General features: G+C 36.1%; 3 protein-coding genes across 5 annotated transcripts in view; 1 reads left to right on the top strand and 2 right to left on the bottom strand.

Annotated features, from left to right (window-relative positions):
* chd4a (chromodomain helicase DNA binding protein 4a) overlaps positions 1-265 on the top strand; it is a 30,211-nt gene extending 29,946 nt beyond the window's left edge. For both annotated transcript variants that reach the window (XM_056257781.1, XM_056257780.1), the window contains exon 41: positions 12-265. In XM_056257781.1, coding sequence (XP_056113756.1) covers positions 12-23 — 12 coding nt within the window. In that variant the 3' untranslated portion in view covers positions 24-265. The remainder of the gene's footprint in view (positions 1-11) is intronic.
* A 2,659-nt stretch (positions 266-2,924) lies between these two features.
* mreg (melanoregulin) lies at positions 2,925-8,487 on the bottom strand. Its single transcript, XM_056257786.1, has 6 exons — positions 8,311-8,487; positions 7,955-8,061; positions 7,279-7,441; positions 6,256-6,346; positions 6,008-6,171; positions 2,925-3,313 (listed from the first exon to the last, which is right to left on the bottom strand). Exons 2-6 carry the CDS (start codon positions 8,044-8,046, stop codon positions 3,110-3,112), a joined length of 714 nt encoding a protein of 237 aa, XP_056113761.1. The 5' UTR covers positions 8,047-8,061; positions 8,311-8,487; the 3' UTR covers positions 2,925-3,109.
* Positions 8,488-13,639: 5,152 nt separating this feature from the next.
* Positions 13,640-24,655, bottom strand: stard3 (StAR-related lipid transfer (START) domain containing 3). 2 transcript variants are annotated; one of them, XM_056257783.1, is made up of 15 exons: positions 24,572-24,655; positions 22,934-23,181; positions 22,462-22,539; positions 22,080-22,157; positions 19,298-19,351; positions 18,992-19,109; positions 18,126-18,227; positions 17,996-18,051; positions 16,327-16,419; positions 16,184-16,246; positions 15,999-16,094; positions 15,357-15,436; positions 15,070-15,171; positions 14,889-14,982; positions 13,640-14,461 (listed from the first exon to the last, which is right to left on the bottom strand). In XM_056257783.1, the coding sequence occupies exons 2-15, from the start codon at positions 23,153-23,155 to the stop codon at positions 14,354-14,356; spliced, it is 1,344 nt and encodes a 447-aa protein (XP_056113758.1). In that variant the 5' UTR covers positions 23,156-23,181; positions 24,572-24,655; the 3' UTR covers positions 13,640-14,353. The 2 variants fall into 2 exon arrangements, with proteins under 2 accessions (XP_056113758.1, XP_056113759.1); XM_056257784.1 differs by having other exon boundaries at positions 24,447-24,580.
* Between the last annotated feature and the right edge of the window lie 2,048 nt (positions 24,656-26,703).

Here is a 26,703-nt window from a genome sequence, read left to right as displayed (position 1 = left end):
GATGTTGGCAGGTCCAGCAGTAGCCCTCAGCAGACTCCAGTCCTCAGAGCGCCGCACACCATGTCTACATTCCTGATTGCACATGATATCTCGTCTTAGCTTGAATCCACTCCCTCGTACTGTCCGCTCAACCCTGGGGGCTGTGGAAATTTGAGCTGTTGTTTTTTATTATTTTCCTAATTAATATTGTTTACATAATATTGTTGATGATGGTTTTTGGGACCTCAATAAAAATGTTCAATAAAAAGGTTACTGTTTCTTTTAATCATGTTATTTGTTGATATTATTGTGTATTTTTCTGCTTTGCCAACCACTAAAGCAACAGGGTGTCGTTACGGTTGACCAATCAAATTCATTTTAGAGAACTAAACTATCAAAAATTAATTAATTAACATCCCATTTTTAGAGCTAGAACATGAATAGTGTTCAACTGCACAAATGTATTCGATTATTTTTTAATAATCCTAAATTATTTCCAGCATAGTGGGGTATTTTTCTCTCTGGATTCACCAATTAAGCAATCTACGTGCATCTTTTATTTTCAAGTTGAAATGTTAAGGTTTTCTCTTGTTCGCAGAAAAGTTGCAAACAAAGTAACAATATAGTTTCACTATCAGCCAGTTGTTGGTGAAACAATAAGCCAAATAAATGTTTCTTTTTCGGTTTACTATTTGTAACGATATATAATCTTAACAGTTTTACAATACGATTGAATCATTTGTTAATTCAAAAATTGTCCACTTGCACGCATGTGTGGCAGTTTATCTTAACCTCACACAAGGCACCAGTTATGTAGGTTTTTTCACATGTGGCACCATATGTTTTGTTGTGGTCACATGACATCTAAGGTGTGCATGAGGTTATTTAATGACTCTGATTGGAGGCACCAGCCAGGAATTTCACCATGACATTAGAGAACAAAATTATTGAACAAATACAAATTATGTACATTAAAGGGTCTTGGTCATCTGAAGGATTTGTGAGGTGTCAGATTACTTGTACAGCCTCTTATTATTGTATTACCAGCACAAGGAATACACAAGTGTAATAAAATGTATTTTATTAACAAAAAAAAGACAATCAACACAACTGCTAAATAAATACCATGAATGATAAAGGAATAAAGTGTGTAAAATGCATAAAATACAAGTGATTATGTTGCGATGTGATGAAGTTTGTGCTGCTATGGCAGAATTATGTTATCTTATGGAAAGATAAACAGTTGTTTCTCTGAAACTGAGGTGAAAATCAGCGTATTGTCAAACAAAACGGAGGCTTGCTAGACCCTCCCTCCCTCCTCATTCGCGCACTAACCCCCCAAACCCCGCCCCCAAGTCCTTCTTGTCGGTGATTGGCTGGAACTGTTTGTCATGTTTCGTGGAGCGGGTTAGCCCAGTTTGTTTTTGTTGCTGTTTGTGGAGCCTGGGCTGTCTACAGAGATCGCGTTTCTTTACAGTGTGTTCAGGGGAAAGGCAGCCAGCGGTTAGTGAGATGTTTGCTGTATGTGACAAAAAAATGTTTGGCCTAAAAAACGCGTGACATCGCTTAGAGCACCTTTAATAAGTATGAAATTATAGTTTTAAGGTTTCCAAACATAGTTATGAATGGACTTGAATGGATTATTGTGTCCTCTCGTTTCAGCCACTGCAACAGTGATGATTCATACATCCACATTTAATGTAAAGAACACAGACGCAAATTTCAAGAGAAAAACGTTCTTTTCTATTTATTCAAATTGACTTCACCATCATACACTTACAATATAAACATGCCTCCGTAATCCTGAATCTCCTACTGATCTTATAATTCATAGTTACACAAGATGTGAGTTCTTCAGCTATTTTGAAGATTCTGAAAACCTTCATTTGTCTAATGATTAAACCTGTGCCATTTAATCTTCTACATTCCCATCCACCACCTTGCCCCGAGCCGATATCAGTCCAAATCCATTTACAACGCCATTTTTAGAAAGTTTGGGACACTTCGTAAAATGCAATAAAATCAAGAATCTGTGATTCGTTAACCTAATTCACTTAAACTGACAAAAATACAAAGAGAAGATTTCCAATGTCTTGACTGACCAACTTAGTAGTATTTTGTAAATATATTTAATGGCTGCAACACACTCCAAAAATAAAAAGGTTGGGGAAAAAAAGCATGTTTATCACATCTCCTTTTAACTGGAATTAAGGATTCTAACTGCTGCATTTTTTAAATCGATTTTTTGCCCAATCTCGGATTTTTCTTGCTACAGTCTGTGGTCGTCGTTGTGTGATTCTCCTTTTCATGATGGGCCGTACATTTTTCAATAGGAGACAGATCTGGACTGCAGAAGTAGACTGTCTACGATGTCATCTTGATGGCAGTATATGTCTCTGTACAATCCCAATATACGCCTCCACATCAATGGCAACTCACCCATGCCCTTTGCACTGATGGATCTCCACACTATGACCGATGTTTGAATTTGCACCTGATGAAAGTCTGGAGAGTGCCTTTCGTCTTTGGGACTGAGAACTCGATGTCTGTTTTTGTCAGCAAGCTGAAACATGGATTCATCTGAACACAGCACACATTTCCACTGTGTTTTTGATGCAGCGGCAGACTGTGTTAAGTGACAACGGTTTCCCAAAGTACTCCTGAGCCCATCTGGCTAAATTGAACACAGTAGCATGATGGTTTCTCATGCAATGCCATCTGAGGGGTCAAAGGTCACAGAGTCAACAGAGGTGTCCTGCCTTGCCCTACACAGACTGAGAATCTTTTCACAATATTTTGTAGTTGGTGAAAGACCTAAATTCGTTAAGACCTAAATTAATTGTTTGACAATGATCTCATGAAATTTGGCACAATGGTAAACCATGACCCAACTTTTTTGCAGTGTGTTGCAGCCATCAAAATTTTTTTATATTTGCAAAAAACAAACAATTAAGTTGGTCAGTGAAAACACTGGAAATCTTTTCTTTGTACTTTTGTCGGTTAAATAAAGGTTCAAGAGAATTACCGAATCCCATATTCTTGATGTTATTGCATTTTACACAATGTCCCAACCTTTCTTGCAATGGAGATGCACCTCCAGAAATACTACTAACTGATTATCATCTCAGTGTCAGTCCTCTGGTCCGGTGATCTCACCCCCATCATCATCCTCATCCTCTCCTCCAGAGATGTGCTGATTCATTCGGGACAGCAACAGAGGCAGATTAATCGCAAGGGGGTTCTCTTCTTCTTCATCATCGTCATCTCTAGGAGGGTAGAAGCGACGAGCCTTGGCCACAAAATCCTCAGCAGCGTCCAGATAAATGAGCCGGTCCTGAGCGAAATGTTAATAAATATGAAAAGTGGGGAAGAAGATTTGATTGATGTTCATGGCTGTCTCAAAACCTAGTGATATGCTGCCTACCCAGACAGCATTTTTGGGGACAGGTCACAATATGAGAATATGTTTCGGGGAGGTACTTAAGATTTACATAACATTTGCTAAACATTTTCAGAAATTTACAAAAAAGCTTCTTTTTTTTTTATAACCTTCCTATGTGACATTTTAAATTATGCAATTGGTTAATTATATAATAAACATGCACACATTTGAATATAATATTTTTTTTTTTTTACCTTTTGTAGTTAAAATTAGTTTTACAATAAGCTTCCATTTATTAACATTAGTTAACTTAACTACATTAGTTAACATGAACAAACAATGAAAAATACTTCTAATGCATTTATTGATATTAAAGTTAATAAGATTTACTAATACCTTATTAAAATCTAAAGTTGTATCTGATCATATCATTCAATGGACCTGAGCTAACATGAACTAACACTGAACAGTTGTGTCTAACACATTTGAATAAATACAGTAATTAATGTGCTGCTCATAGTTAGTTAATGCATTAACTAACGTTAAAGCTGCAGTCCGTAGTTTTTCCTTTTTGTCGCCATCTCTGTTCGAAATCTGCAATTGCAGTTATTGGCGGAATTATCAACTTTACGTGGGTTGTGCCTCGGTACGGCACAGCGCGGATGGATCCAATGTTTTGAGGAGAATGTGCGGCTGTCAGTCGCCCCGCCGGTGTGGATAATGGCATTCAGAATCACAGATTCTACTTTTTGGAAGTATGACCAACATAATAATTTTCACCAGAAAATGTCATCTGAACAAGTAAGTAACATCCACTTTTGTTCTGATGAACTAAGGGAAAAAAGCATTGTAGTAAATCACGCTGAGACTCTTCTTTATGTGTACAGATGTGACGTAATGCTTTTTCAAAGACCCTCTGACAACCAGTGATGGGAATAACGGCGTTACTAACGGCATTACTTTTTCCAGTAACGAGTAATCTAATTGATTACTCTTCTCATCTTAATAACGCCGTTCCCGTTACTGCCAAAAAATGCGGCGCGTTACTATAACTAATGAAGCTGGGTTTTTTTTTTTCATCAGACCAACTAGATCTCTGAGCGAGAGGCAAATACTTTTTTTACTGTTCTTCCTTGGTTAGTGGGCAGAGCACGAGACAAGCGCATAAATGCTGACGACTGAGGTAGAGTAAAATGTCATTGTAAGCCAATCAGCGGTAGAGTTGGGCGGGTGTTCGAAAGCACGCATAGCAGCGATGGGCATTCGGCACTTTTGACTCAGCTCACTGAAAAGAGCCGGTAGCATGAATCGTCAGAACACCGGCTCTTTTGGCTCACAAACGGCTCTTTAAATGACTTTGACTATAATATATATATATTTTTTTACATAATTATTTAATTTCTATAGGCTAAATTTGTAAAAATAGAGTCGGCTCTTCAGATATGCGAGCCAGCTCCCGACGTTCACCTAAAAGAGCCGGCTCTTAGAGTCGCCTCATTCGCGAATCGCGAACGACCCATCAAAAGCTCATTCGCGAACGAGTCGATCCATCATCACTAACGGCTAACGCTCATGAATTGCGAACGACCCATCATAACGCATAGTCGGACAGGACAGGACACACAATGAACAACACAAGCAAGCCAGTCAGTCAACGAGAGACAGGTATGGCGACGAGCTTAACAAGCTTAATTTAATTTTGCCCAGTTGTGGCCTGTTGAGGGGCAATAAATATCAAAAGTTCCAAAACATCTATTGTGTTATTTGCATTGATCCACTATATAAACATAATATCTACATGGCATTTGATTGGAGGCTAGTCTCACTTTGTCCCACAGCAACATTTTTTTTTTTTTGATGTGTGTACAATGTTTCATGTTTCTGTTAATAATGTATTGTATTAAGTGTCCATTTCATTATAATATTCAGATTTATCATAAATAATTGAACATGCACATGTATTGTAAGTTCCGTTAAAGAGGGGTAGAGGTGGGGTCACATTTGAGCATTTAAAATTTAATTTTACTTGAAAGTAACGCAATAGTTACTTTCTTAAGTAACTAGTTACTTTTAAAATTTGTAACTGAGTAACTAATTTAGTTACTTTTTGGAAGTAGTAACTAGTAACTGTAACTAATTACTTTTTAAAAGTAACTTGCCCAACACTGCTGACAACTACCAGCAATATCATTTTAAAATCCAGTGGCCATTGAAAGATGGTAACCTATGCTTATTTACTTGGAAAGGGGTGAAATAAAAATGATTTGTTCATCTTTTAGATTTCTTTATGCTTTCTGAAAGTTGTGCAGTTGATATTAGCATAGATGATTCTAAATATTACATAATTTAAAATGTTTTTAAAATATTAAATATTTATCTTTGTTTATATATAATGAAATTTATCAAAACAATTAAATTATATTCAGAATTATATTATATATATTTTTAGAATTTATATTCCCCTTAATTTATGCGTGAATCACCTCCCTTTAAATAGAAATATACTGCATTGATTGACGAGTATCACGCTGCAATATTTAATATATATCATAATATTACAGCAATATAATATATTACAGCAATATATTCTGATTTAGACTGTCATTGATTGTTCATACTTGAAGTGAGTTTCAGTGACATGCTCACCAGGATGAAGAGGTATCTCTCGGGTGGAGGCTCATTGCTGTTGAATAAGGATGTTTCGGTGTACAGGGTCTGTAGAAGGGTGCGGGCGGTCGCTGCGTTTCTCATGCGGTCGTATGAGGCGCTGGCAGACACATTCAACAGAGACTCTGCTTCGGCCATGAACCCTGAGAGAATCAACCAAACCACTCAGTGACAGACTGTCCCTGTTAGCAAATCATTTGAACATTATTTCTCACACAATCTCTTACCCAGATTCTCTAAGATTATCTTCCATTTATCTTGCACCTCTCTTCTCATGTCTCTCATGGCCTCGATGTCGATGCTCAAACGCCGGTAACCCTACAGGACAGAAGACATGACAGGACTGAACTCAACCATCAAGACTCAAAAATGACAACTACAAATATTTTACTTTAGTTGAAGAAGAAGAAGAAGAAGTTTTATTTATATAGCGCCTTTCCGAAGCTCAAGGTCGCTTAAGCTTCGGAAGTCAACTTTAATTATCAACTTTTTTTAAGTTGATGTAGGGGCAAATTCATAGTTGCCCCTACATACTAAGTTGGGATAGAAGAAAATATTGTAGTGTTTAAGAAAAACACCTTGATGTTTCTAAAATTGTCCAAATGCGACAAATAATGGGACTAAATAATTTGTATTTAACCGTTCTTATTTTTTTATGTTGATACACACCACATGGCTGTATTTGTAAATCATTACAACAACAAAAAAGAAGAAAGTTGAGTAGGCCTAATTGAAGCATGTGGCGACTCATTTCTGAGACAACATGGCGAATGTAGTATGTCTAGATTACATTCATACTACACACATTCATAGAACATATTTTTTTTAGCGGTCGTGAAGTAGGCTAATCTTATTAAAAACGAGTTCCTTCTCAAGAGAGTATGCGATTTTGGATGCAGCCATACACTTCAAAAGACTATCACATCTGTTTTTAAAGTGAGTTCACTTCATGTTGTAATTACCATAATGATTATTAACTGTAAAAAGCCTTCACGTGCTTGTAGAACTTGTAATTACAACGTGTAAACTTGTAATTTTCTGAGAGCTACGACTTGTACCACGTGGCCGCTGTTCGACTACCACCTGACCAAGGTGTGTTCGACTTGAAGCGGCGCTGTGCAGACAGATCGGTGTATGACATCGAAGTACCGCGGGAGCGATTCGAGGAGCTTTATTTACGGTAATATTGGCACGAACGCAGCATTAGTCACGTCTCGTATTTAAATGCAAGTTAATTCTACACGTCTTACATGAGAGCCTCGTTGGGTTTGGGCTCTGGTCTGCAGAAGGTTGTAGAGAGTGCGGTCGTCATCTCTCTCAGAGTGGGAAGGGTCTCCTGGTTCACTCCACAGGTTGGTCTCTTGGTCCCGCCTTCTTTTTGCCTCGCGTTCAAAATATTCTAATGTGTCGTGACTAACAAACACACAAACACACACACACACACACACACACAAGCACAATGTTCAAATACTTTAGCCATATGAAGACATTTGAGTGTGAATATTTGTTAGTGTGTTAGGTATTATTTTGTATTAGCAACAAAACCGGTTTTCTTCATTCTGTCAGGCAACTGTTGGTCGGACTCGGAACAAAGGGAAAGCAGAAGAACGTTGGACCGTGAGTTATGAATTAAACATTTATGAAAAACTATTTCCACAACATGTTATATTGTTGAAGAGTTAGTAGCCTACCATTAACGTTAGTTGTTCTAATTTTAAAGAGAAAACTTGTGTTTAAACTTATATAACACAGTTTGAACCAAAGTAATTTGCAAAGATATTTCTGTTAAAAAACAATTATAGTACCAGTGGTAGTTGTAATTATTATTATTTAAAATAATAAATTTTTTTTTTTTTTTGACAGAAAGCTGGTCTGAACTCAAACTATCAGACAGGCATGATTTAAAAACAAACATCCCCTGAATACCTAAGTAAAGGTCTCTTTTCTTCCTCATCATCATCCTCACAGCAGCAGCAACAGCAGTATCGCACACAGAACCTCTTGAAGGTGGCACCCATCCTCAAAATACAAAACTAGAAGATGAGGAAAGAAAAAGTTCAAGTTCAAGAGATGAGTGTAAAACAGCGTCTGCCTCACCAAGAGAATAGAGGTGAGATTTCTGAAGATGAATATAAAAACATGAGTGTTTTTGCCTTTGCTCAAGCTGTCAGCATCATTTGCAGTTCTCCGGGGTCTTCAAGGTGAACCTCGTCCCTCAGAGTATCATTTGTCGAGTAATTTCAGATGAAAATTGTGTAATGTATTGTTTTGATGTAACTTACCCAAGAAACTGCTGGCAAAATGCTGAATCCATCAATTCAAGTCTAAACGCAGTTTTCTCTTATTCCGAAGAGAAGCATCTTTTGGGGCCCAGAGAGCAACTAAAACATTTCAGCGACTCTCTAGAATGAATAGCATCACAGTTTAGTCATGAGTCTGAGCCGTGTAACCTGAGGCCAACACAGACCTCTAAATAAAGCCACTCGTCCTACAGCCCCAAAACACAAATGTACTTTTACCTCTGGGAACGTTTTCAACAGTTCAGTCTCGGATTGCATACACCAGCACTTCATGAGATTTTAAAACTGTTTCAGTAAAAATGAAGCAGGTTTGAAGGAAAAATAGTGATTAGCCTGAATAGCACAGTTGCTTCATATTATTATAAAAAACAATAATCCTAAACCTCCAGCTCACATTTCATTGAAAAACTCACTGGCAAAAGAATCAAACCAGTAAATACCAGACTTGAGAAGCACATAACAGCAGATCGGTGTTATTTTATGAACTAATTACAGTTTTATTACTATTTTGAAAGAAGCTTTTATTCCAGTTTTCATAACTTGAGGTGCTTTTGTCATTTTATTAATTTTTCTGTGATTACTATTTCGGGTTTAATTTATTTTTCAGTTTTCGTTTTTTTAAATTATTTTTAGTATGTAATTTTAGTGCTTTAACTTGGACTTATTTCAGTTATGTTTGATACATTCAGGGTTTTGTTCTTCAATATCCTGCCTGGTCAAACTCTAAATAAAACTAACTTTATTCATCTAATATATATATATATATTATTATTTTATTTATTAGTACTGTCAATCGATGAAAGAAATCAACGAATTATATATATATACATATTATATATAATATATAATAAACAAAAACTTTCATGTTAGATGCGATTAATCAGGATTAATCAATTTGGCAGCACTTTTTTTTTTTACAATTGTTTTATAAATAAATTACGTAAAGTAAATATTGTAATACTTTTACATTGAATCTCCAAAATAATGTAGAAACAACATAAAGACAGTATATTTTAAATATTCATTTAAAGGGTAACTAAACCCTTGGTCAGAGCCTGACTCCACCCACTGGCAATATTTGAAAAATGCTGGATAAGTGGGCAGAGGCCAGCGGAGGGGGGGCGTTAACCTGAGAAGGGTCTCTCTCTGTAGGCAAGGGCATGGTTAGCTGGTACCCTCTTACATCACAGGGCACCACAACTTCCAATAGGAAAATTCACCTGCAGTAGCCACCGTTCAACCTGAAGAGGGCAGCACTCAGACGTTTTTACACCATATATTGTAGAATTAAAACATTTTATACCCAAATGTCAAAAAAATTACTTGAATCAATGAACAGCATTAATAAAGCCCCAGTCTTACAGATCATTAACTAAAAAAGGTTGTTTTAGGGTTTAGTTACCCTTTAACCCTCTGGGCTTCTTTGTTTAGGGGTTACACTTGGCTTCCTTTCGGTCAAAAAAGACCGAAGCCTTAAAATGTAACTTTTTTTCCCCCCAGGAAAACCATTCAAATATATTTTTGTTCAATAATATTTTCTTATTATTATTTCGAATTTTTAAAGATTTTTATGATACTTTGCATTATTTATTTAATTTTTACGAGCTATTTTTTCCATTAGAATTTTTGTATTTTTTTATTATTATTATATAAAAAAATTTTTTTTCAAAAAACTCAACGTGGCACATTAAAATATAATGCTGGCAGCAGGCAAAAAAAATTTCAAGTGAGAATACCGCCATCCAGTGGCTTTAAAAATGTTTTAAAGTGTGTAATGTCCGTAACCGCCTGTAGGCTGCCCATAGCTTCCTATGTAAATACATAGAAATGCTTTTTGATTCCTATTGCTGTTTTAGACATGATTTCTCTCTCTTATTCTTTTTTTTTTATTTAGATATATATTTAGATATGTTAAAAGACTACTTTTTTTTTTTTTTTTTTTTAGATAAGTAAAAATGTATAAATGTGTGTAATGTCCGTAACCGCCTGTAGGCTTCCTACAAATACATAGAAAGGCTTTTTGATTCATATTGTTGTTTTAGACATGATGAGGTGTGTGTGTGTGCATTTGAGCGAGAAAGAGTAGCCTATCTTTTGTACTTTATTTTAATTTTTGATTTTATTTAGCATTTTCTCAACATTTGCTGTAACAGTCTTTCCTATTCATTTCTGTGTGTGTGTGTGTGTGTGTGCGTGGGTGTGTGTGTGGGGGGGGGGGAGGTGTCTTATTTGCACTCTTGATGTTTTAGAGTGTCACCCCTTCATTGCTGTACACTTTTTTTCTGCACAGTGGCTGATCTGTAGTTTGTACCACCAAAAGTTTCTCTGAGTTTTCCTATTTTTTCGTATTTCCCATTCATTTCATATGTCGATCATTTTTGACCGAAAGGAAGCTAAGTGTGACTATTTTTTTTAAGACCCTTTAACATATCCGAATCATCTCCTTGATTTTTTTGTGTGTTCACATAGGTAATACAACAAAAGTCACCAAGTTTCATCCCCCTCCGATGAAGCAAAAAAATTAAACATTTCAAAACGTATACTGTTTCGGTCATTTTTGACCGAAGAAGCCCAGAGGGTTAATGGCATCTTTTTACTAAGCACTATAATTAACCGATACCAGTACTTATATAGTCTCTTATTACATTGATTTGTTTTCTCAATTTTAGCCATTAATTATTGCCATTCAACATTATTGAAAGCTATCAATTTGAACATTTAATAGGCTTTAAAAAATATAACAACTTTTAATTTAAGTGAACTTCAAACAATCTTCACATAAACCTATTGTAATCAATGTCACAGGGCTAATATATCAGGGCTCAATGCTAAGGTTTTTTCTTCTGGCCCAGTCTGCCAGTTCAGATTTTTAGTCTGCCTTTTTAAATGCAAAAACAAGTTATTGTTTTCGTTGTTTTTTACCTATGTAACCTTGTAAACAGTGCTTTAAGATTTTCAGGTAGGTCTAACAGGTAAATATAGGCTACATAAATGGAATGATCAAACTCTGTACAGTATCACTGCGTAAATTATAAGTTGAATATAGATTAATCATTATTAACGCTACAAAAGTGATTCAGACGAGCAGTGTGTGATTTTCTCTTTGTTATTTGTTCTTTGATTAACATTAATCACAAACAGCAGGTTAATGCTGCTGTCACTTTAAAACCTGACGCACGATGCAGATCTGACACACACATCCTGTTTTTTTCCCACCACTCTTTACATTCATTTAACATATTTTAACTTATTTAAGATTGTGCATATATATATATATATATATATATATATATATATATATATATATATATATATATATATATATAACATTTTAAGCATGTGAAATCCAAATACTAAAATGTTTGTTTTGTCAGATGTCGTTTATCATAAAAATGTTGGGTATTTCAGTTGCAGGTTGGTAGCCTAGTCACAAAAATCTAGAACTAAACAGACACTTATGCGTTTTGCTATGGATGTTCAAGATGTGTAATTTAATTTTACAGTCCTTGAGGACTAACAAACACTTCACATCCCCTATTGCATCTTTTCGTTTTGATCAGTGCGGCAAGTTTTCTTCTCAAATGTGCATTTTTGTCAAATTCCAATTGAGACAATCCTCCAAATGTGTACAAGGATCACATGAATAAACAAAATTCCAAACCTCAGAATTTATGAGAGGGAAGGAGGGAAATAGAGAAGTGTTTGATGTGTGACACTCATGTGAGAGGCTCATAGGCTGTGTGCTATCACATGGTGGACGGAGCACAACTTGCTCTGCCAGAGGCTGTTAACTGAAGAGACATACTACAAATAATCATCCTTGTGATTATGTCAGGGTGTATTTAAAAAAAGAGAAGAGAAAATATAATTACAACAGAATTATTTCTAGCATATTTTGTCGCTTTGGATAAAAGTGTCAACTAAATGAATCAATGTAATTCTAAACCTTTTGGACTCTTAAAGCTACACTTTCAAAGGTCTGAATGTCATTGCATTAGATAAAATATACAAACAAATGGCATTTATTTCAAATAAAGATGGCACGAGAACAATGTTCAAGCAAAACATATCACAACATTTTTATTTTTAGGTTTTATATGATAAAATATCAGATATATAGTTCACAAATGACAAAAAAAAAAGTGTTGTGCACACATATATATATATATATAATTTATATTTTAAAATAATTGAACTCCACACTTGCTTAAAAGTGTATTGAACCAATGTTTCGGCAACAACCTTGACTGTTGTAATGGAAGTTTTTGACAGATCTAAATATAATAAACGGTTACCAAATGTTTGGTAACAGTGCTACTAAAAATGTTTTCGGTGGTGCCAGTGGAAAATGACTTGCCGAACTGGGGCAATCCAAAAACAAACAAAAAACAACAACAACTTATATATAACAAACCCTGTATCATCTAATTCAATGACATTCAGACTTTTAAAAGAGTTAAACATTCATGCAGTTTGGGGGTTTAATTAACAATAAATCTGAAACAAATAACAGACATCATGTATAAACTGTTTGTTAGTTTTATTAAATGTTGATTATTGAATTCAGCAGAAACTCTGATTTCTGAATTACATGACAAAATTCTGTATAGCTTCATATTACTGTAAATCAGTATAAAAATAACATTCACACAGAACCTGAATCGAATGAATTCAAGTGAACTGCAAAAGGCTCTGCACAAGTAAATGTGGTTACAGTCTGTAGATGCCCAAAAAGTATGTACAGATACAAAATACATCTAAATAATGTCAGCAATCCTGAACATGTAATTTCAGTGAGGGAAACGATAAAGGCACACAAGTACAAACCAATACGCAAATCTTGTTTGCTGCAAAACAAGAACAAGACTTTAAAAAGATCAACATCATTCACAACATCACTGATAAACTGACCTAAACATGCCGTCCCTTAAAAGGAAGCGCAATACCCTGTAAGAGTGTCTTTTCTCTCCATTAAAGCAAAAAGTATTTTGCTTGCTTCAAGGCAACTATTCATGAAGGTCACATTCACATTTTAGAAGCGGCATTTATATTAGTGGCAATACTAATCAAACAACTGGTGACTATGATTCATTTCCGGTTTCAAATGTTTATAAAATGCTGTGCCCTGTATAAATGTGGTAAACATGAGTGTATAACCAATAAAAAGCAGTCAATTATGCTCTGTGTGAAAATAAACTGACATGCAACACAGAAAGAAGAGAAATAAATGCAAATTTCAATAGAAGGACCATTACATTAATTTCAGATTGATTTTCTAGAATAAAACCAAGCACAAATGTTTGCTTCAATATTTTGTTATTGTTGTAGCAGCAGAATTTTTTATGCATGCTACAAGTGTTTTGATACTAGTTAACCGGTTAATGTTGATTTAAGACATAACTGAATAATCAAACTCTTAACCGTATGCATTATTAGACAAAATTATCATATACATAGCAGACCACTGATCTACACCACAGATGAATACATTTACTATTAATAATCTAACGCAGCAATGTTTGGCCACAAGAGCCAATTGAAAAGCATAAGACCTCAAACAATAATTAATATTAGTATGAATGTGTGTGGATGAACGATTAAGGCACAAGTAAAAGCAGAATGAGAAACCGCAGCGGATTTGGCTCAGAATATTGTATAGAAACCATCCTAGTCTTCAGTCATGTTCACTAGGGGGACAACAGTGGTTTTAGGCACAGCTGAACAACACATCCATTTCCCCTTACACACCACACAATTTCCTGTGCATGTTTCTAGCTCTTGTGTGATTTGACAGCATGAGTTCGGCCTCATGTCCATGTGCTGTAGTAGTACATCTATATCAGCTTTAACTTCAGTATAAAGTGCAGCCAAACACTCAGACAGCCCGTAACAACCTTCCACCAGTCAAATGTGATGCTGTATCTCCTCACGACAACTGTAGTTTACAGGAGAATGAATATGGCGCAGTGTAATTTGAAGTTACCACAACGTAAACCGTGGCTGGATAAAGAGTCGAAGCCGGAGATCACCGGTAGGAGACGTGGACATCATTTATACGCTGCCTGAGATGAGACATGAACTCAAACATGGTGGCGGCCAGTGACTGGTGGATGAGGTAACGTGGGAGGCGACCCTGTAAGAAGAAAATACATTGATAATAAATGGATAATATATAATTGTGTAAAAATGTATTTAGAAACAAAATAGGGGTTGTTCGGGGGCATCTAATTGGGCCACATCTAAAAAGTAGGTTTTCTGTAAGTCTGTTGGATTTTTCCATCTGCGATAAATCTGAATGCTTCAAAATGTTATAGTGCACATCTCCTCAACAAGTTGCATGATTTGAGGCATAATTCATGTCCGTAACACAAATGGTGCAGGATGAGTTGCACAATGACGTTAAATACTTGGGGTCAGAGATCTAAACAACCCCTTAACATCAAATATGCACAACACTAATAGTGATTCTTGCATTTGGAAACACTTAATTAAAAACATGCATTATTTGAATACGTTTAAACGGCTTAAATGTACAAACTTGTGGTACATGAAGCTCTTACCTTAAGGTCTGTATTGAGAACCCAGATGAAGGTGCAAACTGAAGGATTACTGTTGGATTTCAACACAACAAATCCACCAGGACCATTTTCCCCTCTGAGAGAGAGAGAGAAAGAAAGAGAGAGAGTTTGGTTTACAGCTTAAATATGTTCTGCATTTTAACAGGCTGAGGACACGACAGACCTGACGTAGCGACTCTGAGGTTTGCTGATGTAATTGGTCGCCATTCCTGCAGAAATGTAGCAGTCTCGCCTGCGCTCCACCCGACGAACATTTACAAAGTCCCTGAATGTCAAAAACAAGAAAGACACTGTTTGAATCCTTTGAATACTAGTATAAATGATCACATGACTATGTATTGAAAATATATACGTTCTAAAAGGAAACTCTACATCGCAGTGTGAATACTGCAGCCTGTTAAACAGGCCTAAGCGTCAATTTGACACACATTGAGAAGCAAAAACAGCCACCTGGGAGACACGACACCTCCAGCAGCTCCTGCAGATACATCATATGACACCATTGTGTTGTCATCCACTCGCTGTAAAATCTATGGGCAGATCAGAGGAGGGAACCGAGAGAACGTTGATTGTAATCTCAATCCATTCAACAAACATTTTTTGGAGTTTTGTCTTTATAATTAGCAGGGATAGTCAGAGGATAGTAAAATCCATGTCATCCATATAAATATCACCCTGTTGAAGCAAGGTTACATCTCTGACATGAACACCAATTTTACATATCCATTAGTGCAATGACATCCAGCGACTAACAAATCATCATTTGATCGGACAACACAGGAGATTGGATCAGCATCATTTGGGCTTTGCCATCACTGGAATAAATTACATTTTAAAATTTATTAAAAAAAGAAAAGTTAATTTAACCTGTAATATTTCACAATATTACTCTGTTACATTAGACTGTATCAAATAAATGCAGCTTTCAGAAACAATAAAAACCCAACCCCAAACCCTTTGAACGGTAGTGACCTAAAGTTTTTTTTTTGTACATTTTGATGTGTACATGTGTCTTTTCACTATTTACACATGCCTCACACCCACATGTTTTTCAGCTGTCTTTAACGGAGGAGTCTGAGGGTGTACGTGTACCTGACAAACAGACACGGTTCTGTTCCACTGCACCATCTTCTCTGGCTGCAAAATGACCTCCTGATACACCAGCTCTGCAGAACACTGCAAGAGTGCCTAAAACACGCCAAACACAGGTACGTAACTGATTCTGTATATATGTAGAAACATGGAGTAGGAAGGCTCATAATATATTAGCATCATACCTTTAAAATAAACGTCTTCCCATGGAATGGGATTTCAAGTGTATATACTGCATCTCCCTGCTCCTAAGAATGAAAGAGTTTCATATTAAACCAATCACAAAACCATTAGCAAATAAATACTGCAAGCATGGACGTGTACATACATTAGTCTTCTCAAACTTCCAGTTTTCCTCTTGTGTCAGTATCTGTTCCACCACTGCCATGGCCTCCCGTCCCTGTCGTACAAACTCTTTGTCCTAAAAACAAGTGAATACAGAATTAACTGGAGTGTTTCCCTTACAATGATGTAATTACTGGTTAACTACCATAGTACGCTGCATCGTTGGAGAAAACTAACCAACTAGTCACAACTGTTTCCCGACACACTGTAGTAACATGGTCGCACCTCTGTTGTTTGAACCACATTGGTTCAACAACATGTCGTTAATGACGTCACGCGCAGGTGGACTACTTCACTGCTTTTGTTTCATGTCATTTTTGCTTTAGTTGATGTTTGATTCATTCACGTATACGTCATACTCCAGAGTTCCCTTGTGAATTTACGCACAATGGGTCTCATTCAAGAAACATTCATAAATATACGAGTAAATATGCGAGTGATTTGCGCGTAAAGAGACCTTCCCGAAAACTCTTCTCCTGATTCACAAATACTTCGTAAACGTCAGATGTGATAGTGAAATGTGTGTGTGTTAATGAATTCCAATCAGTCGTAAATGGGACGCGCGTGCACGTTCATTCTCAATTACCATAAATCCCGCCCATTAAATCCGACTGACAACTAAATATGGGCATCATATTATGACATGAATGCGAATGAAGAAGAAAAAATTCTCAGATGCAGAAATTGAAGTTTCATTATCAGAAGTTCATTCAAAACGCCACATTTTATTTTCAAGCGTACATAGTGGCGTATCAGGTCCTAAAAAAAAGGAAGCTTGGCAGCATATTACAGATGCAGTTAATGGAGTTTCATCTGTTAATCGAACATTCCCAGAAGTGAGAAGAAAATGGTTCGACATTAAGCTTGAGGGCAAAAAACGAATTAGTTCACTTCGGAAAAATAGTATTCAAACTGGAGAAGGACCACCATCGCAGATGCTATTACTGGCTCTCATAATAAGAAAAAACGTATGTAATTACTATATATAATATTTTTTCAAAATGCTGTGCAAATATGTACCCGATTAAGGTGAATTAAAATGCAGCCTTATTAATGAGCAAAACGTTCGGGTGTTAAGCGCACTATTTACGCGTGGCTGGGAGCAGGTGTAGATTTCTTGTGTACCAACTAACATTTGGAAAATACGAACATTTTAATGAATCCGAAAATTTACGCCAGAACCACTTTACACACGATTTACACAAAAATTTGTTCTGCTCGTGTTTCATGAATGAGACCCAGTATATTTAAAAACTATTTTTTTTACGCTCCTAGTTGTTTCTAACACGGAAGTGTGATAGAGGCCTATTGTGCCCAAGAGCATGATCTGTTTAAGTCCACATGTAATTTAACAAGAAACTATGCTTTTAACCACAGCTCGAGAGCTGTAGTTCCAACCATGCAAGTTTGGGACGCTGTTTGCGAATATTCATTGGAACTATGGTTTCGATAAATGGCAAATCGTTAAATTATGTTTGTAACGACGGAACTTGTGAGCACAGTTTGCTAACGATGCTTTTAGGAAATGCACCCCAGCTTTGCTTATGAAATAAGTGGTTCTTATTACTTTTAGAGAGACAGAAATTGGGCCATTTTCAGATATTTCTTCCATGCAAACATAATGAAAAGAAAGAAAACAATCATGTGTATACTTGTTCAGTTACTGCTCTCCTGCCGAGACCCTCTTCATCAAGATCATCCTCAGAACCTACAGGACAAACACAAACATTAGGCAGGAAATAAAGCATTGGGTCACATTAGAAAGAAAGCGAATGGCTCTACCTGCCAGGGACTCCGGCGGGGAGTAAAACTGTCCGTCAGACACGGCTCTAGGAGTGATCAGAGGGGCCGGCTCACACGCCGCATTTACTGCTGCCAGATACACTGCAGGAGATGAGGAAATGACAGATCATCAATGTAGCGCTCTTCCTATCCTACAAGGACTTGCCCAAACATCAGTGACAGTCTTAGTGTGCATCTCCAGAACAAAGTAGAAGCATGTTTCCCTTCCCAAATCTTAAAGTAATGTGACTGTTTAAGTAACCACATGACTATTAAAATGACATATCACAGGAAAAAGGTTTTTTCTTCCTCTTTTGAAAGGCCTTGCACTATGTAGGCACTCAAATTCTCATAATGCAAAGTTCCCCAGTCCACCCACAACTAATAAGCCAAATCTGCTAGCTCAGAAATCATCACGACTATGTCCCAACCATCAAACATATGATTATCCACATTTACATAACAATAAAGTTCAGTATTATTACACGTCTCGGACGTTTTTACTCATTTAATTTGGAAAAGGTCAGCCAATCATATTATGATGCAATTCATACGTCTTGAAGTTACAGATGCAAAAAGCTTTGACTTCAAACTGCTTATTTCTAACAGCCTTAGAGAGAGTGGAAATTGATAATGAAAAAAACCCTAATTATGAAGCCTTTAGGGGGTTTGCCTGAAATAAAATAAATGTAGGATCAGGAGAAAATAAGAAATAACCTGCCATCCACTGTCCGCTATTTTCAAATATGTAATATTTCAGCTTAAAGGGATGCTTTTATGACCAACATGAATAAACAAAGGCTTTTATTTTTACCGATGTGTGTATATTCAATACAGCCCTGAATATTTGTATTAAAAATTCTCACCTCTCTCGTCCTCTGCTTCCTGTGTGAGCACTTTGAAATCCAGGAACCAGGTTTCCAACCATGCCAACACAAACGAGGTGATGGGAAGAACATAGCCAAAAGCATTCTGACTAAACAACTGAGAAAACAAAAGACAACTATGACCTCCTACACCTATTTCTATTATTACAGCAATGTAATAAAACAAAGAATTCAGAGAGCTGTTAGTGGTTCATTTGAGGAACAAAGCAGACAATGTGACTTCACTTCATATAATTTAAGCATTGAAATAGATTGGCTAGGAAGATAAAACATTAACTATCTTACATCTGATATGATGACTTTGGCAATGAGGAAGGCGCTGGTCACCAGAGTAGTGATCTGACATCAGAGAAAGAACAAAAAGACAATGATCATATCGAAACCTTTAAAAGTTTAAAATGTCTCTGTGTGTGTGTGTTTTATATATATATATAAAGTTTGGAAACATTACTATTATGAATGTTTTTGAAAAAAGCCTTTTCTGCTCATCAAGGCTGCATATATTTGAACAAAAATACAGAAAAAAACAGTAATATTGTGAAATATTATTACAATTTAAAATAATGGTTTTCTAGTTGAATATACTTTAGAATATAATTTATTTCTGTGAAGCAAAGCTGAATTTATCAGCCATTACTCCAGTCTTTCTTCAGTGTCACGTGATCCTTCAGAAATCATTCTAATCTATTAAAATAGGAAATCATTATTTTAAATTGTAATAACATTTCACAATATTATAGTGTTTCCTGTATTTTTGATCAAATAAATGCAGGTATGATGAGCAGAGGAGACTTCTTTCAAAAACATTCAAAAAAGTAATGTTTCCAAACTTTTGACCAGTACTGTATATACACACACTCAAGTTGAGTTTTGACTTATATGCTAACATTACAGGTCCTTCTAAAAAAATTAGCATATTGTGATAAAGTTTATTATTTTCCATAATGTAATGATAAAAATTAAACTTTCATATATTTTAGATTCATTGCACACCAACTGAAATATTTCAGGTCTTTTATTGTTTTAATACTGATGATTTTGGCATACAGCTCATGAAAACCCCAAATTCCTGTCTCAAAAAATTAGCATATCATGAAAAGGGTCTCTAAACAAGCTATTAACCTAATCATCTGAATCAACTAATTAACTCTAAACACCTGCAAAAGATTCCTGAGGCTTTTAAAAACTCCCAGCCTGTTTCATTACTCAAAACCGCAATCATGGGTAAGACTGCCGACCTGACTGCTGTCCAGAAGGCCATCATTGACACCCTCAAGCAAGAGGGTAAGACAGAAAGAAATTTCTGAACAAATAGGCTGTTCCCAGAGTGCTGTATCAAGGCACCTCAGTGGGAAGTCTGTGGGAAGGAAAAAGTGTGGCAAAAAACGCTGCACAACGAGAAGAGGTGACCGGACCCTGAGGAAGATTGTGGAGAAGGACCGATTCCAGACCTTGGGGGACCTGCGGAAGCAGTGGACTGAGTCTGGAGTAGAAACATCCAGAGCCACCGTGCACAGGCGTGTGCAGGAAATGGGCTACAGGTGCCGCATTTGAACACTTTTGAACCAGAAACAGCGGCAGAAGCGCCTGACCTGGGCTACAGAGAAGCAGTACTGGACTGTTGCTCAGTTTTGCATGTCATTCGGAAATCAAGGTGCCAGAGTCTGGAGGAAGACTGGGGAGAAGGAAATGCCAAAATGCCTGAAGTCCAGTGTCAAGTACCCACAGTCAGTGATGGTCTGGGGTGCCATGTCAGCTGCTGGTGTTGGTGCACTGTGTTTTATCAAGGGCAGGGTCAATGCAGCTAGCTATCAGGAGATTTTGGAGCACTTCATGCTTCCATCTGCTGAAAGGCTTCATGGAGATGAAGATTTCATTTTTCAGCACGACCTGGCACCTGCTCACAGTGCCAAAACCACTGGTAAATGGTTTACTGACCATGGTATTACTGTGCTCAATTGGCCTGCCAACTCTCCTGACCTGAACCCCATAGAGAATCTGTGGGATATTGTGAAGAGAAAGTTGAGAGACGCAAGACCCAACACTCTGGATGAGCTTAAGGCCGCTATCGAAGCATCCTGGGCCTCCATAACACCTCAGCAGTGCCACAGGCTGATTGCCTCCATGCCACGCCGCATTGAAGCAGTCATTTCTGCAAAAGGATTCCCGACCAAGTATTGACTATTAAGTGCATAACTGAACATAATTATTTGAAGGTTGACTTTTTTTTTTTGTATTAAAAACACTTCTTTTATTGGTCGGATGAAATATGCTAATTTTTTTAGACAGGAATTTTGGGTTTTCATGAGCTGTATGCCAAAATCATCAGTATTAAAACAATAAAAGACCTGAAATATTTCAGTTGGTGTGCAATGAATCTAAAATATATGAAAGTTTAATATTTATCATTACATTATGGAAAATAATGAACTAATTTTTTTAGAAGGACCTGTATATGATAAATATAATGAAAAAAACCATCAAATCATAAATCAAAAAACCATATCTAAGACTAAAGGCCCGTTCACACTACACGCAACTTTGTCGCTGCAAGTCACCAGGCGCTGGCGATGAGGTCGCTAGTGGGCGTTCCCACTACTGGTTGACTAGTATGACATCCAAAAGACAGCGAATCAGCTTTCTTGCCATCCATCACTGCAGGCCCAGGGGCTGAGGAGAAGGATCACGTGCGCTCCACTCCTATTGGTTGTCGCTCGCGAAAATCGCTCTTCATTTGCATAAAGTAAAAAATTTCTCAACTTTGTCGCGTCGCTAGACACGCCCCATCTAGTCGCCAATGGTCGCTGTCGCGCGTGTCGCCGGAAGTCGCCCGCTCACCATTGAAATGAATGGTATCGCGTCGCTTGGTCGCGTGTAGTGTGAACGGGGCTTAAGTCATATTTCCAAATATATATATATATATATATATATATATATTATAAAATAATTATAAATAAATATAAACGGGTAATTATATACATTACAAATATATATAATACATATATTATATTACATAAAAAAAATGCAAATACTGAGATGTTTATAGGCTGAGGTTGGTCTTTCTTACCGCAATGACCCACCAGTGTCTCAATTGAAATGCAGCATATCCAAGCTGCAAACACAGAAATCTAAACACAGCTAAAAGCTGAGCAGGAACAAGCGAGGGAGAAAAAGAAAGAGATTATTGCTATATAAAGAAATAACTAAGGATTTAACAGTGACTGTTCAGTGCTGATCCGTTAGAAAGGTAGTAAATATCAGAGTTTTGAGATTTTTCCAGGATGCCATCACTTTTTTTGCAGATATGAGAACTTCAATGCATAAAAAGGCCTTTTTGTACCCCAAATTCACCCAGAATTAATTTGTACATGCTGTATAAAGCCAGTACAAAAATATACCACATTTTATTATGGTTCACTAGGTAACAAAGCATTGGGACTCATACTTACAAATATATCAAAGAAAGATGACTTGAAGTTGTAGAGGACGACCTCATTCTCAAGACTGGTCCATATACTCTTACTGATCTGAGAGACACAGACAGAAAACAGATCAAAATTACCATGTTCAAATAAAAAAATAAAAAAATTTAAACTGCACATGATGTACTATTTTATATCACACGCCAAAGATACATTTAAAATTAGTTAAAACATTTTAATATATACATATATTTTATTTAAATTAATACACATTTACACACATCTCTATTTACTTAACTAAATATGGTTCAAAATAATATGCAAATTTTGCATGACTCTCTTCATCAGAGGAAGTGATACAGGCACGTACAATCAACCGTAAATATGAACCCAAATTATAATAGACGAAGTAAAAAAAAGGAAATACAAACTGCATGACAGAGAAAAACGATTAGCACTGGGCAAGAAGACAATTTGGAAGCACAAAATAAAAGCTTACATTTAATTCAATGATCCAGAGCAGAGTGATGAAGAGGAGGTCAAACGTAACAAAGAGGCAAAAGGTTCGGCGGACATCTGAGAAGGCTTTCCTCTCTCCCGGGGGCAGTGGGGAGTAGTAAGGCGAGGGAAGGGAGAGGGACGCCTGGGAATACGAGGCGTTCAAAGAAGCAATGGCTGGAAGACTTCCCTCCAACTCGCTGTAGCCCACGCCGCTCCGCATACCTACATGCAGTTGGAGCGCATCACCTGAACCAGAGAAGAAAAGATGTCAAACAAAGATACATGCTTTATCTGGCTTTCATGCAACATACTGCCATTATACACAAACTCAAAGAACAGTGATCAAACAACATGCAGGAATACATGATCTAATCAAGCAGCCTTTGACCACTTTTAGAGCAGGTCTAAACAAGTCACGGCCTAGCAAACAATACGACAAAGGACAATTTGTAAGTCTGTAAATGTACTACATATATGCTTACATTTAGTATTTCTGTCAATCAAATTAAGGATGCACCGATATGAAAATTTTGGCTGTTACTGAGAACTCTTTCTATTTGAAAGCCGATAACCGATATATTGGCCGAAGTCACATTTTTGAGAGCCTGATTGCAAAAACAAAAGTCTCACTAATAAATCCATATCCCAAGCGCACAATTATAATGATCTGATTATAATTTTATGTAGCCTATATGACAGACTTGCGCTGCACATGTTGCACTGAACTGTATTTTCTTTTTTGAAGTGATTTCGATCATATTTCAAGCAATTCAAAACCATCATGGCGAACAGTGCATATCTGAAGTGTCTCAGCTCAAGGAAATAAATAATCCATTATTTATCGGCTTTAATATATATATCGGGCAAATTTTCTTATTGGCCCGAATGACGATAACATTAAAAATTAACATATATCAGCCGATACCGATATATTGTGCATCCCTTAATCAAATTGTATGTTTATGTTACATTTTTAATATAAAATTGTTTAAACATACTAAAAATATAACATTTGTGGTAAAATAAGTGAAAATGCTGGCATGGCAACTCTAAAGATAATTATAGCTCATTACAATTTAACCTGATCTCTCTGCCATACTTTTTTTGATACCTATTTTATACTTACATACTTAATTTACAGTATGACTGCAGGTAAGCTGATTAAACAGAGACCTTTTAACTTTCAGTACTAGATAGCACTATCGTCCCTGTTTGTCTAAACAATGAATACATGTATATTAAGCCATAAACAGGCCAGAAAACACGCATCTGGGAAGCAAAAGCATCATATCATCATAACTTAGTTCCCCCGTTTGTGCCAATGGGAGCTTTAAAACATATTTCACTGTAAAAATCTGTCCCCAAAAAACAACGATTCGTAAACAAATACCCGATATTCAGAAAAGACGTAATTAATATTCATGAGTATATTCACATGTATAGTGTATAGCACGAATAGCCGGAGCAAAAACAAGCTTGTAGCTCTAAACTTAAATACTTAACTTACTGACCTCTCTAATGCAACTCGGCGTTTAGTTAACAGTTGAAAAAAGTTTGTATAAGTCATTTATAAGCACCAAACCCGCTGTTACTAAAAAAAAACAGCCGAGAGAGACAGAGCGAAGGCGAAACTCACCAAAATCAGCGCATCACTCTTATTATCAGCCTGCTGCTCTTCCGCGATTGCAACCGGATGTGAGAGAACGTCACATCCGCCAGCTGATCGCCACTCTGGTACGTGCTTGAAGAGTGAAGCCAGAGATGGTCGGTGAAGTAGTACCAGTAGTAGGTGATGCAGTATTTAGTATATGCACATCATATTTTATATACATATTGCGTGTTATAAAGTCATGCGACATATAAACTCGCAATCTTTGAAAAAACTTTACAATTGCGAGATATGAAATCGCAATTTTGAGGCAATTATTGAAATATATGAGATTTAATACATACTTTTAAATAAATGATAATGAATAATGAATTGTATTGTATAAAAAGTAGGGCTGTCAAATGATTAATCACGATTAATCACATCCAAAATAAAAGTTTTTTTTACATAAAATATGTGGGTGCACTGTGTATAATTATTTTGTATATATATAAATACACACACATGCATGTATATTTAAGAAAAAAATATTATTTATATATAAAATATTTATATTTATATATAATATAAATTATATATAAATCTATACACAGTATATACATGAAAATATTTCTTAAATATATACAAGCATGTGTGTGTATTTATATATATATATAAAATAATTATACACAGTGTGCACCCACATATATTATGTAAAAAAAACTTTTATTTTGGATGTGATTAATCACGATTAATCATTTGACAGCCCTAATAAAAAGTGAAGGACTTTTGTACTTTCAGTTTCAGTTCTCTCGATTATGATTTCTGCTGAATGGATGGCCTCATTTCCCACCACAACAACATGAGGCGGTGTCTGTAAACTTTAAAAGTTTTTTTCTTTTCTTAAATATGTTATTGGTCTGATCTAGTTTTAGAATTTCCCACAGTTAGTTGCAGTGGCTGAGCATAATACCACTGGGTTTCATTTCCTTTGTCTGTCACATCATGCTCTCATAACTCACCATAAAACACAGATCCCTATAGCTATCGTGTGAAGTAGGTCTCAAGGTCATGTCCTGTGCAGCCCCACAATGGCAATTGGCAAACACAGGGAAGTTTCCTAATCCTGGATCATTTTAGTGCTGTGATAGTGAAGGTAGAAGCTGAGAAATCACAGAAATGTTCCTCTAAAATATTGACCACCTTTTATGGGAATGCATTCAAGATATGGGATAGAGAACCACTGTGGTTCTCTATCCCATGTTGTTTTTGCCAAAACTGCCCATGCTTGCTCATCTTAGAAGCATCAAACTGAAAATATCCCTGTTTGATGAATATTTTTTAATCATTTTCATTGGTTATGTTATGAGTAATACAAATCTTTATTTCCAAATGTAAAGTAACAGCACTTTGACAGAGGTCAAATGTCAAGAAATAATATATAGTTAGCCAGTTAAAATCTCAAAATATGAAAAAATATTCTATAACACTAATTCAGTGCAAATATATTTATTGATACAGAGACTTTAACCTAAAACATTTCCATAGTTCTTATGGATGTATTTACTTATTTGGTACATTTTCTCAGATTCACTACGTTAATCAAAATCAACAACATGTACCTGCATGAAATTTGAAGGATTATACATGCATACAAATATGATTATATTCAATATAAAGCAGTGTAATTTCTTAAAAAAAACAAATAAGTGGCTTTTGGTTTATCATTTTAAATCATTATTAATTTTTAAAAATAGTTCAACAGTTTTCCCTTAAAATACTTTGCTAAGGAAGAAACGTAAGAAAAACTAAGTTGTAAGTTACCCTGCTAATATTAATGCAAATTGTTAACTACAGTAAACGAATAAAATGAAATGATTTGCATATTTAATTCTGATGCACATGACCACTGAGCCGAGGCACTGAATTTGGAGTTGTTGTTATGTGTGACCAAATAGTCATATCAAGAGATGCAAATTCTATTCAGTACGCAAATATGATGTTTATAGCAGCTTTGATCACAATGTCATTGACAAACTACAAATGAATCACAAAGACAACACTGTAGGAATGCATTATTCACAGTCAGCCATGATTAATTTCCCCCACAGCAGTGAAGTTACTGAGATAAAGCCAACTAACGGATTCGGCTGTTTTGTTACGGCATATGCAGCCCGACC

Source organism: Rhinichthys klamathensis, unplaced genomic scaffold, assembly GCF_029890125.1.
Source record: "Rhinichthys klamathensis goyatoka isolate OS25496 unplaced genomic scaffold, OSU_Roscu_1.1 h1tg000144l_1, whole genome shotgun sequence".
Taxonomy (NCBI): domain Eukaryota; kingdom Metazoa; phylum Chordata; class Actinopteri; order Cypriniformes; family Leuciscidae; genus Rhinichthys; species Rhinichthys klamathensis.
This window is presented reverse-complemented; position numbering and strand designations above follow the sequence as displayed.